Source organism: Semicossyphus pulcher, unplaced genomic scaffold (assembly GCF_022749685.1).
Source record: "Semicossyphus pulcher isolate SPU_LCO1_2020_fin unplaced genomic scaffold, fSemPul1.0.p SCAF_17, whole genome shotgun sequence".
NCBI classification, from domain to species: Eukaryota; Metazoa; Chordata; class Actinopteri; order Labriformes; family Labridae; genus Semicossyphus; species Semicossyphus pulcher.
The window spans coordinates 15,055,650-15,070,885 of NW_027211681.1; the positions used below are offsets into that span (position 1 = coordinate 15,055,650).

Below are 15,236 nucleotides of genomic sequence, written 5' to 3' on the forward strand. Positions count from 1 at the left end.
GACCGAGCGTTCTTGGTGCTCTGCGGCTAAATGTTGCAGATTGATTGGTTGAAATTGTTTAGTGCTAACTTATGTAAGCACACGTGAAATTTAGTTTTACCGGAAGAAAAAATGATCGGATTTTGATATAAGAATACTAACAAATTGATTTTCTGTATTTTTTTGGGCCTATATTGTCAAATAATTGCACAATATTACCAGGGATGTGATCTAAAAGGATTAAAATGACATTTTTCATTTCACCTTGACTTTAAACATCTTTCATTGATTTTATGGCCACATGGGGGCAGCGAAACAAGCTGGGAACACAATATTGAGATACTGTAGGAACCATAAATGAGTACATTTTTTGGTTGTATTAAGTTTTGATGGTTTATTCTCTAGTTTTCTTTTTTCATTTGTGTTTGGGATTTTGTCATTTATTATTTTTAGTTATCGCCAGGGTTATGGAGATGAGTCACAATGGATACGAGCGGTGATAATCATAGTTGATAAATGCACTTTTTCACCTGTGTGAGGGAAAGAGGCGAGTTGGGTCGTCGTATTTTTGTTGAACGCATTTCTTTTTATTGCTGTTATGACTTTAAGTATAGTTTTGAGCACGTTGTAATGAGTTGAGTCTTTTCATTAATAAATCTTTTTCAAACATACTTTTGAATCTCAGCGAATCATTTGTTTGCACATCACACAAATCATCCAGGCTCAACTTCAGCCTCTCAGCAACTTTTGTTTCCTGTAGTCGCTACAGATAATATCAGCATATAACGTTTTAAGCACAAACTTATCTACAAAGAGCTGCCTGCAACAATGGCATTCATTTAGAAGCATTTCTCTGATCACCTGGAGAATGTAACCCAATATTCGATCTCCTCCTGGCTCTGACTTTGTCTCTTACAGCTCCTGAGGGAAATATCCGGCTCTACAGCTGTTAAATTCACCATAACAAGAAAGTCAATAACTTTGTCTTTGATAAATGATCTGATTTACATCTGGGGTGTGCACAAAAATAAAGGTCAGCATTAAAACTGGCAAAACAAACTTCCTGCTCTCCAGTCACACACGAAACTACACGCTGAGGCTTGTGACACCAAGATCCTCTAAATATGAAGGAAGACAGATGCTGGGTGAAGAAGCGCTCATGTCAAAAAAGGATGCATCAGCAAACTGACTCAGCAGATGAAATCACTGAGTCATCCTACTGTATTAAATGCATCTCATTACTGCGCACGATTAATGAGCCCGAGTTTCATTTATTTGGATGAAATGAGAGGAGCCGGACCTAATGTGATGTATGATGGAGCGGCCTGAAGCGAAAGTTTTGCTCTCATTATTCAACACGAGAGAACAATGACTGAGCACTGTTTCACTTCAGCCTGCAGTCATAATAACATAAAGCTTCCTCACAGCTGCTTTTAATAGAGGAGCTGACTGAGCTCTGCATGCACTGTACGTGAGCTACTCTGCATTTTGGCGTTTAAGTTTGGGATGCATCTGTAATTTGTCTTGGTTAATTATTCATCTGTATCGGATTTTTGTTGTTACTGGAGACTGATCCATCAATCCCACGAGTGTTGGAGGCAACAACGGAAAGACTTTCCCTTTCATTCTCCGTGTAAGGAAGAATTGCACCGACGCACCAGAGCGCCTAACCGCCATCCTCTTGGAGAGGGAAGGGAGTCAGGAATTTGATTGAAAGACCTGAGATAGATGTTGGAGGGTGGGCAGAAGGGGGGGGAGAAGGAAGAAATCCCAGGAGACGTGCGAGGAGAGAGGGAAAGACCAGATTTAAAGAGCAGAGAGGAAACAGAGGACTGAAGCTGAGAGGAGAGAATAGACACAAAGAGGAGGAGAAAACACTGCAGAGGCTAAAGCAACAGACAGCAAACAGAAATCTGCAGTCATGTGGAAGCAGAAAGCACAGGAGGTTTGACAGAGGAGGGGATGTGGCTGCTTCCTGTTGTCAATCCTAATTTTAACACACACACACCTCGCTCTAACGGCGTGACTCACTCCTCGACACCTCTGAAATAAAGCCTCAAGGTGACAAACACGCCTGCCTGTTTACCCGGACTCTGGTGGAGGGGGGGGGGGGGGGGGAGCTGGGAAAAATGCAGACCGCCATCTTTTTCTGAGTGATGAGCATGCAGGTGGTTAGTCTGGGGCATGATTCAGAGAAAATGACTCGGCGGTGGGCCCCACGCTGGATTGACACCGTCCTCATAACACAGATTCATGTCCGTGGGTGAGGGGGAACTACTTATTGTGACCCTCATGATCACAGTGTTGTGATGCTGCCACCTGTCTGCTCACCCACACCCTAATCTCCATATGTAGCTGTTATAGCGCACACATAAACATCTTTACAAAACATACAGTGTCTGATAACGACCGACTAGCAAGCCTGTACAGTAAATATGAGAACTGAGTTAGCCTAGCTTAGCATAAAGAATCGTAGCAATTAGCCTGCTTTTGCTGGTTGTTCTCTGATGCTACTCTTGAAAGTCTTTAAGCGATATTCTTACAGTAACAATGTATAAAAACTTAATATGAGAGCGGCTGCTCTGCTCAACCTCCCCTCAGCTGTAAAGAGTTGAACAGTGAGTTTTAATGTTTACAGCCCAACCCTCTTCTACACTGTTTGGGTTTACGCTCTTATTGTGTCTCTTTGGGCTGCAGCAAACAGCTGTTCTGGAAAACCTGCACAAATCCATTGAAAACTATCAACTGAGATGTCGAGAGACACGGTTAGCGACTAGCATCGAGAAGCTAAAGAGACAGATATTACCCTCATGAGCAGGTAGCGACCAAAGCAGAGCTCAAAGGGAGTAAATCCAAATCTATACCGCTTATCCTGTTCAGGGTTGCGGGGAGGTTGGAGCCACTCCCAGCTGTCACTGGGCAAGAGGCAGGGTACACCCTGGACTGATCGCCAGTCAATCACGTGACAGGTAAAGACAGACAACCTGGGGCGGCTGTGGCTCCGTGAGAGTAGAGTCGGACGTCTCTCGAGCGGAAGGTTGGGGGTTCGATCTCTGACTGCTACAGTCACATATGGACAAGTGTCCTTAGGCAAGACACTGGCCCATTCATACCATCAGATCTGATTGGAGACTGGCACTTAGGCCTTTGATATCAGTGTATGAATGAGAAGCGCTATATAAGTACAGTCCATTTAACCTTTCACGTTAACATTTACACTAATGGGCAATTTTAGAGTCACCAATGAACCTAACGAGCATGTCTTTGTACTGTGGGAAGAAGCCGGAGGGAGCCCATGCATGCACGGGGAGAACATAGAAAGGCCCTCTACGCCCAGCGCTAACCACTGCACCACCATACAGGCCTAACAGAGAGTAAATATTGGATTCAAATCATCAGGTGGCCCAACACACAACTCCACATGAGTGAAAATGTAGCTCCATAATGGATGGATGTTTCTACAAGAAACTGTTTGCTAACGATTTCATCATATCGATCTAAAAGAGATCCCAGTGTTTATATCTTGTTTTTACTGCCTGAAGTCGGCCCACATCTGCTGTTAGAGGTACAGGGCTAAATATGATTTTGGTCCTGTCATTGTATTTTAAAGATTATGATCAGCATGACCTCAGGCATGTTCAGGAGTCTCCATCATCCGCCTGCTGACTTCACTCCACCACCACCAGCGTCTACACTCTGGGGGATCCTGATCCATCTCTTATCTTCATATTGTTATACGCTTCCTATTGATCTGCTCTATTGAGTTCTATACAAGATAAGCTCTGATGCAAACAATATGCCTCACTTAATCCAAACATGAACACGTGCACATAACAGCGGAGATACGATCGATAGCGCTGATTAAAGAGAAGAAGGTCGCAGTAGTATTTTTTACCACGCATTTCCCCTCAGCGGCCGAACAACACACCCCCAGTCCTGCTCTCTGCTGCTGTCAGCGATAACACTTGAATGAGGGGCTTGTTCGTTAATATGCATTTACTATTTCGCCCCTGTAAGCTTGAGGAAATTATTCTTTCACTGCTAAATTTAGACCTTGAGAGCCTCCAAACAACCATCTATACATTTTTTTATTAAACGGATGAAAATGGGCTCTGAAGACCTCAATTAAAGCACTTCTGCACGCGCTCGGAGAAATAACGAACAGCTCAGCAGAGCGTGTTAAATCTCCCTTCCCTTTAACAGCCATAACAAATAGTGGAGTACAGCAGAGACATCCAGCTGCAGCGAGCGTGATTAATAAGGAATGATCTTCTGAGGGATTCTGCTTAAATGTTAATTACAATCACTGGTCAGCCTCCTTTCACAGTTGTCATCATCTCTGTCCATTAATTCAAAATTATGCCTCATTAATATTTAAGAGCAGAGATGATTGACCGAAAGGCCCGAGCGAGGAGGACGAGGATGTAGCGTGAATATAAGCTTTCACCGCCGTGACAAAGGACGGCCGCTCGTGTGTCGCTCTGTTTCGACACCTGGATCAAATAGTGTGTTTTAAAGGCAAATTCAGGAGACTGCATTGTGTCATCATTTCTTAATGTCACATATTTCTCTGCATTACGCATGAAGGCCTGAGGAGGTGTGTAGGTACATGAGAGGAGACGTGATGCAGCGAAGGATGAAAGGATGACAGAAAAGGGATGATGAAAGAGCCTCTCGGAAAAAAAAGCAGGACTGGTTTCCCGAGGATAAAAAACAACAGTTCCTAGAACAGATCAATCAGGAGACAGTAAATATTTATATCGGCTCGAACTCCTGTTAAGAAACACAAAAGGCAGAGGCATCCAGAGATACAGCAAGGTGAAGATAAAGCAGTAACATATGTATGACATTGATTCATCCGTCCATCCATTTAGCTTCACTGCTTATCCTGAGAGGGTCACAGGGGGATCTCATCCTAGCTGACATTTGAGCAAGAGATGAGGTCGCCTCGTTTCAGAATACATTCCTCTCCTTCATTCTTTCTAATGACCAGCAGGGGGCGACTCCACTGGTTGTATGGAAACAGATCAATCTACTGTCAAATATTCATCAATAAATCATGATGTTCATTAGGTAAATTATGATCCCAGTTTAGAGTAAAGTTGACTATAAAGCAGGGTATGTTTTTAGGGCGGCGGATCTTGTGATTGAACATGACAGAGGCCGGATGGAGGCGAGCAATGTGTGACTAATCTGTCGCCCCGATACTGTCACTTCTGGCTCCAGAAAACCAAGATGGCGACGTCTAACTCTAGAATGCTGACCTGGAGGCTTCAACACAAACCAATAGGTGACATCTGGGTGGTTACGTCGATTTCTACGGTCTATCGTCACCATTAACCTGAACCTGCATGTCTTAAAACTGTGAGAGAAAGCTGGCTCTTGGATTAGACACCAGGCGACTGTGCTAACCACTTCACCACCATGCCGTGGGAGAAAAGACTTGAAATTCAGCTGGTAATGTTTTTTTTTAAGAGGAGAATTAATCACGAATCAAATGCTTGTTTGTAATGTTGACGCTGATGATTTGTTCTTGTGGATGCAATCAGTTTCTGTCAAGGAGAAAATGCAAAATGGCAAAATAATGGGGCGAAAATAACACAAAGACATACAGAAGGAAAACGCAGCAACTTACTTTTATGTATCAATTAATATTTTGATTATTTTTTCGTTAATTGATAAGTCTAATATCTATTAAATATTAGAAAAAAGTGAAACCTGTTATCATACACAAGTTCCAAAAGATATTTCATTAACTTCAATATAAAAATCTTCACATTTAAGAAGCTGTAGACTCAATCCATTCCAAATAATAACAGATAAGCATTCAGCCCCTTCTGTGCGCTATTGTCAAGCATACATGCATTTCACCCTATTCATAGCAGGAGCACTCATTCAGCTGTTACTTGACAGATCACGCAAACAAAGAGAAAACATCATGACAGCATTGTCTCAATATCATCTTAAGAACCAAACACATACTGACACTAAGCCCCGCTGCGTCCTCCAAGCATCGAACACTGCGATTATCAGCGTGGATCTACGTGCGGCGGTCGCTTCCACCTTTCATGTCAGCTTTAACAGAACGAGAAAGAAGAGACACGTGTCCACAGAAAGCTTGGCTACAGCATCCTTCCTGTTTCCCTTTTGTGCTCAGAGCATTTCAGGCCGCCTCAAGGACGCACACGTCACTCTCTTCCATTTAATGACAGACACGGGCAGGCGTCCGCTCATAAATCCTGCTCTAACTGAAGGCTCCACTGGATTGTTCATGATCTGATACCAGGCAGAACTCTTTATTCCTATAAGCCACTTCACATCGTTCATACGTCATCATATGTTTTAACTCCCTCTGAGCAGCTTTACATTGTGCGTTACAGGCCGGATATATCTAATTGCAGATAGCTAGTCCTTGCAAATGAGCTGTGTGACACTGGGGATGTTACAAGTCGACTAAAAGTCCTGCTGAATTCTTAGAAGTTTCATTGCATTGCATTCTGGGTACGCACTTTTCATGTTAGTGTTGTGGCGATCAGCACTGCCATGTTTTTTCTGTCATCCAATCAATTTATTTGCCTGTTCCTCCAGGGTTTGACCGAATATCAGTCTTCTGTCTTTTACTTTGACATCCTGACACGCACAGCGCTTTAACATTAATATAATAAGACAGAACTCTGATTACATCCATCTTTGTGGCAGGTGTCAAACTCATTTTCACATCCACCTTCTCCGATGTCCTGCGGATCACGTTCTTACTCTGATTTCTTTTCATTAGAAAGCCTTCAGAAGTCGTGCCGCGCTAATACTACATGCTCCTCTCTCTCAGACGGGGCCGTTAATGAGTTGAGTTAGTCGAGCCCCGACAGCTTTGCTTTGCATTCAAAACAGCTGCTCGGTGAAAAACGAGCCTTTTTTTTTTTTTTAAGGGAAACACGGTGACAGGAAGTAGTGAGAATCCTCCGTGCTCTGTGGTGCGATTAGAGACGTCAGAGTTGTGAGGCTGCACAGGGAACTCTTTCTTTATCATAGCGGCTTATAGGAATAAATCAAGCCTCTGTGTTCAGGCCTACTGCAGCAACTGTGTGTGTGCGTGTGTGTGCGTGTGTGCGCTGAATATGATATGAAATCCTCACAGGACTTTCCTCTGTACTGCTCTCCTCCCTTTTCAGATCACAACCACCTGCAAAATGTATCACAAACACCTGCAATACTGCAACATTTACTCCTCTCCCGTTTGTACAGTGAATAAAGGAGGTCAGTGGCACAACAGAAAGAACAGCAGGTTAACAATACAAAAATGTACGGCTACAAAATTAACACGATGATCAACGTTCTGACACAATCTCAACACACAATTATTCAAGTTATATTTTGCTTTGACAATTAGTTCATCTTTTAATGAGTTTGATTTGGTCTCTAAACGTCTTTTGTGGAAAGTAGTCATCAAAGTGTCTTAGAGCCAAAGAAATGTCTTCTAACATAACTTCCAACAACACATAAAAGCCATATTTAAAGTTGAAATCTCGAAGGTCTCAGTTTTGTTCTCTCTAGCGGCACCTTTTGGCAATAATCGGTAATTGTGGGGGTGCACTTCCCTCATATACAGACATCTTCGGTAAGCTCCCTTTGTTACGGTTGTAACTCCTGATTTTCCTTTTCGCTTTCCTTTTCAGACTGTTTGCTTCATCTGAGCGTCGAGTTTGTTTCTTTTTCTCTGGATTTTCACTTCTTTTTGAAGTTGTATCTGTAGTCATCGATCTTTCCTGTTTCTTGTTTGTTCAGCCATAGTAGATTACTGTTTACTCGCAACACTTGCAGAGACCGGAAAAGTAGCCGCTTAGCTCCGCCTACCCTCTCTGGCAGACCAACCACTGCTGGGTGATGGAAAACGCGTCACTAACTGGGCGCCGCTTGTGATTCTTTCTGTGAAAGTCGCCACAGACAGCCAGTCTGTAATAATATTATATACTGCAAATGCAACGGCTTTCATCAGTGGGCCATAGTCTCAATCACCATTGTGTTACCTCATTTGGCGATAGATAGTGACTTAACAGGCATTTATTTAAATAAAAATCTTCTTGATTATTACTTTAAGGTGCTCATGAGTAAAAGTCCAAGCCTAAAGTTTACTAGTGAGTTGATGGCTTCTATAGAATGAGTCGAAATCAAAGCAGTTTTGACCTCGGCAGGTTCATCAGGGATTCAAATAAAGAGAATATTCCTGCAAACACCGACCTAATTAAACATTTACTTTGGGTTGTGCCCTTATTAAGTAATTGGGACACCAGGTGGGAGATAATGAGCATCATTAAGAAATAAAACAAGCTGATAAATCCAAAATAGATCTGAAACAGAACACAGGGCTAAACATGATTATCGTCTCGAATGAGACTCACTTAATGAAGTGATTGTATGTCTGTGCTTCTGCTTTTCATGTTTTAATATGTAAATAATGCAGCACAATGTTGTCAGATTTCATTGCTTTGCATGTCTTCTATTATGTGTAGGGGTGCAGCGATTACATTGATCGATGACAAAATTAGTTGCCAGCGAATTTAAAAGTCGCTAATTAGCCGATTACATCATCACACATGTTTTTCATGCTGTGCGCGGAGATAACATTGTTTTCCTGAGCTGAGTTGCTGCGGGGTGAGCCACCTCGTGTCCTTACTGTCTCTGCTGAGGGTTGTGCATGCAAAACAGCGACAGGGAAGCGACAGGCAAACAAAACAAAGCTAAAGCTAAGCTAAGCTAAAGAGCCATTAGGCCATTGTGCCATTCATTATCTGATTAGTCAATTAAATGTTTCAAAAATCAATGGCTAGTCGACTATTAAAATAGTCATTAATTGCAGCCCTAATTATGTGCTGCTAAAGTAATCAATAAATGGATGTGCCAAATTGTCTTCAGTTTAACAAGTCAGTGCTCAGCTTCAGTAACTAACCATAAAGACCACAAACCAGATTATTCCTCGACTGAGTGACATCGTTTCAGCTCTTACTTGTTTCAGGCCTGGAGTACTGGATTGCAGAGACTTCATGCTCCTGTATCATCCCCCCCGTTCATGTCACACAAACGTTCCCCTGAGATGAGGAACAATTGAGTATTAAAAGAAGCGCCTGATAATCTTGCAGCCACTGGAGCACAGAGCGGCATAATGTCCTCCTGCAGGAGCGCTCGGCGAGGCCGGCCGTCATTAAAACAGATCACAAACTGTGCTGTATTAAATGTTACTGACAAGATCAAAGTTAATTAGAAAGAGCTCTTCAGAATAATCTACTGGAACAATAAGAAGACAATCGGCCTATTAGCGTTTGTAATAATATCAGTGCGACTAAATGAACCTTACCGTTTATCATGGAGCAATCGATAATGGCTGAGAGATTATGACAGTGTTGGGCGTTTTTCTGCGACAGACACAAAATGAGGCTGTTTTTCTAATGTGGGTGAATCTGCAGCGCGCTGAAATGCCGGAGATAACCGCCCCACCACTCCTCGTTTCTCCTCCGGCTGCAGTTTCTGCTGATTACAGCTGCTCCCGTTTATTCCAGCTGCCACTGAAGCACTTAACAGCCGCGCTCCAGGGACTGTGTTATTCATTCAGCTTGATGCTACAGTGTGCTGTGATGTTTATCATTCTGCGTTTTTCTGTGACTGTCACTGAGCAGGCAGTGTGTGTTTTTGTGTGTATTGTTGTTTGTGAATGAATTTTGGTACAAACTAAACTGCACGCTGAGATTAGACTGAAGACTTACAGTACCGCGGGCCTTCTGCATGCTTTTCATCAATGTTTACAGTGTTTCTCTGTGCTGAATAAATTATTATGTCCCTGTCATATATTTATGCATATCGCTGCTCGCAGCAAAAGCTGGTCGTAGGAGTTTCCTGTGGTTGCATAGCAACTCAAAGGGAGGTGACTCACATTTTTAGCATTTGACACCGTGGATGTGCAAACATGATGCACAGCTCCTCGAAGGAGTTTCACCGACTCCTCAAATCCACTTGTGAGCTCTTTTAACGCTTTGTAAAACATCAGCTGGGTGAATCAGGCAGACATGTTTGAGCCAATAAGCTGCTCTGTGTCTGTTAACGACTGCTTAGTCATCAACCCTGCAGAACATTCACCGACCGTGATGCTCTTTTTCCACCTCAGACCCCGTCTGCATTTTAAGGTCTGAATGAGCTTACTGTTTGACTGCCAGCTTCTCCTCAGAGAGACAGCGGAGGAGAAAACTGTAAGAGAGAGAGAGAGAGAGAGAAAGAGGGAGAGACGGGGGCTGCTGGCATAACCAGGAGGCAAGGAGGGATTTTAAGAGTCTGACCTTCCCCGTCTGATGCCGCCAGGTTTGGAGAAGACGAGCACAGACACAGTGACCTTTACAGCAGAGAGGCCGGACTCAATGGAAGAAAAGCACTCTTGTCCTCTGCTTATTCACTGCAATGAAACGCTGTTTGTATCAGTCTGTCACAAGATTAGATAAGTCAGCTTCTATTACAAGTTCAGCCGTCTCTGACTGAATAGAATCATTTTGTTAACAGATAAAAAGGGATTGTTGACCAAGATGTCCTGCTGTCCGTCCTTATTTACAGCAGATTTGCTAAACTCACATTATCTCAGGAGACACAATGAACAACAATTCTTATAATCATTTACTCTTTTAAGTTATTAATGTTTTATAAAAGCATTTCCTTTTCCTTTTTTTAAATGATTGGAAATTGAATAGAGACAAACAGGCGCAGTAAAGTGAGGAACATTACATCAGTGAAGCAGCAAGTAGAACCTGACAAGAAACTTAATCAACACTGGAAAGAGACATGAACTCTATGAATACCAGACCAGAACCTTTATTTGTGTTGTATTGTTCCTAGTTATAATCAAACACCCAATAAAACCCACACCTTTAGCTGGGTGAAGAACAGCCTTATTCAGTAAATCTTTTATACCCGGTGCAGCGTTAAATACCTCATGTCTGAGTGAAATCCTTCAGACCTGGCTGGAACAAACAGAGTCTCTGTTGTTCTCTCAAGTTTCAATTAATACGTCTGTGTGCGACATTCAGTTTGATCGCAGCAATTACTGAGAAGTGATCAAAGACTTCAGCCAGGGACAAGTGGACAGTCTGAGAAATATATGTATCGAAAGAGATCACATCTGCCACCGAAGGCATCCTTGTACAGCGACAGGGGTTATGAACTTCCCTCAGAGACAGTATGACCACCTGTTCGCACAAGTTCAATACTATACATGATAACAAATAAGATAACTGATGGCTGTGAGATTTGGCTGGAAGTTTCGGAAAAATTAAGTAAGTGGACCTTGTGATCAGATTATTTTTGAGTAAACTTTGACATATTGGTCTTAAAGACGAGCTCCAGTCGTGTTGTGAGACATAAAATTCTCTGCTTGAAATAATAAATTGTGCCTTGTAAAAATCCTCCCAGGGCATCTCCTCCTTCTCCCTCATTAAAAACTCTTCAATCTGCATAGTCCCCGCCCACTATGCACATTTCCAACCGCCCCCTCTGTCGCGAAAACAAAACACGTCTCTGCCATCGTTTAGTGGCAACTTGTTGAAACTTAGCTAGCTAGTAACTAGTAATTAGTAGTAGTAACGTTAACGTTAGTAGTCAGTAGTGAGTTTGCAAAAATTACGATGACGGTAACAGCTGGCTCGCGCATCGCCACAGTGGTTGCCATAGGTTACACATAATGATATGCACAGCGTCACCCCGTCCATTAACGGGATTGGCTCCTTAGGTTTGTGACGTCTCAAACCTGCCAATCTGAAAACGTGTTGTTCAGCCTGTCCTTGGTACACTGCAGTTTAAAAGCAGACAGGCCCAGCCATGGAGATGACTGCTGATGTTGTCCCTGATATGTCTTGTAGCACATGAAGAACACCACATGGAGACGTTTACAAGGTTAAACACTTGATTTCCACTGGAGGGGGTCTTTAAGGAAAACATGTTATGTTTTTTAACTTCTCCCTCATTTTAAAGACTAAATAACTAATTGATCTTAATCAGCAGTAGTATAGACACTATAAGTTGCAGCCTACTGTAACATCGGGTTTAAACTTGGTGGCCACCAACATGAAATATTTAGTGGCCACAGACTCGCTTTTTGTGGTCAGAAGTCATCGGGGCATTTGTACATTAGTTGATCATGCGTTAACAAAGAGCCAGTGATGTGGTGGTGGCACATTCACGCACAAGCACACACAAAACATGCACGTGTGTATACATGTCGTGTGTTTGTGATAAGATTAGAGGCCAAGGGCCTCTGTGTCCCTGACCCACCGCTGACACTCAGGCCTGATAAAGAAACTGAAGGGAAGTGATAAAAACCAGAGCGGAGATAGAAAGAAGAGGCTGCTGTCCTGTCAGATAAAAACACAATACAGATAGCAGATGACTTCAATATGAGCCTTGAATTACACTTTTCAAACACAAGTCTCTGCTTGTGCTGAGGCTATGATAGTCCCACCCCTCAATAAACAAGGGGACCGAAACAGCATCCTTTTTACAACATTATTTAGTTCTATAATATATAAGCAAACCACATTGGTTCTTATAATGAACAGAAAATAACCCCAGATCCTTTTCTACCCCATGATTTGTCTTAGTGCCTCATCCTTCATAAACATTTGTAATTACTATGACATTTGTAAAGCATCTTTAAAAACCGAATCACTAAGAGAGGGAAACCACAAACGTAGGAACGCACTGATTTCATCTACTGCCTCCCATTTGAACATGTTTGCATTGCTTCCAGCCTGTCAAACTAAAAATAGCACTGATGATAGGAGCACACAATAAGTTTCTTTGGGATTGATTTCAATAAAAGTGCTGGAAATCAGAAACAAACCGGTCCACGCTCGCTCTTTGTGCCATGCTGTGGGAGAGCTCCAACTCATGTTCATCACATTCAGAGCCAGCCATAACTTGCATCCCCACGCTGTGATTTACATCCAAGTTGCTGCTTCTATTTACAGCAGCCGCACTCTTAACTATCTCATGAAGCAGCGTGGCAGCTTTATGGAGGGACCGGCCGGAGAGAGAGAGAGAGAAACGGGCGGAGGAGGCTGCTGCTGACCCAGCTGCTCCTGTCTAACTCTCCACTAACCAGGCCTGCAGGGCACTGGTATATGGAGACAGCATGGGGACAGATGCTGACCACATCTGGTGGGCGCAGACAACTGAGGATTACACCATCGGTAGAGGAGCAGAGGTGAAGGAAAGGAGAATGAGGGGAATGCGTGTGTGTGTGTGTGTGCATGACAATGTGTTTTATAAAGGGATAGACATGAGCTGTCTGTATCGAGGTGAAGGATGGAGAAATTGGTATTCAAGGGTGCTTATTTCATCCCTGCCAATTCCACCACAGGCAATGTGGAGGAACTATAAACAAGTAAAATGGATGAACCGGACAGCCAGCAAACTAACATCACCATCAACAGTTGAGTGCATAAGTGATTTAATCCTCCTTGTCAATGAACAACTTAGTAGGTTAAGCGATCCAGCTTTAAAGAAACACATCTCTTGGTTTCCACAGGTAGAATTAAAGCACACCAACAGGCCTGCAGCAGCTCTAAGCCCGCACTCAGTCTGAATCACTTACTGCTGTTTGTGAGTGAGCTCCTCCTCCTTGTTCACCAGGTCCTGTTTCAGGTTGGCTAACATCTCCACCGAGACGTCCACCTGTCGGGAGAGCTCGGAGGCCTTGTCCTCCAGGTCCTGCTTCTCCTGGCTCAGCCGCTCGCTCTCCTGCTTGGCTCGCTCCAGCTCGGAGCTCTTCCTCTCCAGCTCCGCCTGAAGACGACCTACGCGGGCCGCTATTTTCTGCTCCACCTACGAGAGAGAGGAGGCACGTGAGCTGCCTGATGACCCACTGCTATCATTACATTGTGTGAAGCATCAGTACTTATGCAAATTAAGTAATCAGCGTCATTTCCATGTTCATTGGCAAAGATAAGATTATTCATAAATAAATTGTAGAAATAAATGCAAGAATGCTCAATACTATTAGATTACTATTAGATTTCTATATATTCCATCGACACTCACAGAAGAACAAATCTGCATGTGAATTCATCCAAATCTGAATTTTCTTACTCTGGTCATTAAACATAACTGTAGTTAAAGCGCTCAAATGACTAATGTGTTACTGTGAAAAATCTAGAAAATTTTGTGGTAAAAAAAAAGGTTAAAAAAATGTGCATGTTTAATGTCCTAATTTCTTCATTTCTTGATTAATGTTACTCATTATGTAGTCAGTGTGGCTCGCACACAACTTCCAGATTACAATGATGCTGCTGCCGCTAAGCTCCTTACAGGAAGCATGTTATTCCCAGTTTAGCTTTCCTCCACTGGTTACTGATAAAACGTAGGACTGATCACGTTCACTTCATGCCTGTGACAAGCTCATTAATTCTCTCTCTGCTTGGGAGCACAACGTTCCTCAAAGCACACTGAGATCATCAGAAAGAGCTCTGCTGGTAGTTTCATGGCTGAAATAGAAAGAGTGTAATTTTCTGTCTTTGAAATAATCCGCCTGTGGTGGAAATCAAACTGGCAATCACAGGAAAAGATACATGGTGTAAGGATCATGTGTGTGAGTTCAATCTTAGCAACCCACCCAATAAACACATTAAACACCTTAGTGTGTGTGTTGGTGCTGAAAATACTAATTACAATCAATCATTGTTTTATGAATTCATTAATAATATGTTGTTGCAGTACACCTTCCATCCACCAGGGGCAGGGCTGAGCTCACTGCAGCTCAACAGCACCTAAATCACTAGTTCTAGAGCAGTGGTTCTCAACTGGTCTAACCTCAGGACCCACCACCGCCTCCTTAAAGACGAATGCGGACTAAAATTTTCTAACCAATCAAATTGATTCAATGAAAATCTGTGCAGAACATATTCCCTCTATAATTCATTCAATTAACAGAAATAAACTAAAAGAGTGCAACATAAATGCAACAAGAATGTAAATGTTACTGTAGCTGGGATTACCCAGTCAGTGGATACTTAGACTACTACTGCACGCATGTCATAGGATACCCATGTTCTTCAAGATAAAGGTCAGCATAGACTTTTGGCCACAACTTTTTTTTTTTCAAAGCACACATCTGCGACCGACTTTTGGGCCCCGACCCACCAGTTGAGAACCAGGGTTCTAAAGCATTCGCCCTGCTTGGTTTTGTATTTTTCATCTTCTCTCAAAGCAACAATGTGCAGAATTTGTGACTG

At 42.8% G+C, this 15,236-nt stretch overlaps 1 protein-coding gene across 1 annotated transcript in view; it reads right to left on the reverse strand.

Annotated features, from left to right (window-relative positions):
- Positions 1-15,236, reverse strand: part of fbxo41 (F-box protein 41) — a 53,735-nt gene that overhangs the window by 25,585 nt on the left and 12,914 nt on the right. The window contains exon 3 of the mRNA XM_069666416.1: positions 13,601-13,830. Within this exon, the coding sequence (XP_069522517.1) occupies positions 13,601-13,830 (230 nt within the window). The remainder of the gene's footprint in view (positions 1-13,600; positions 13,831-15,236) is intronic.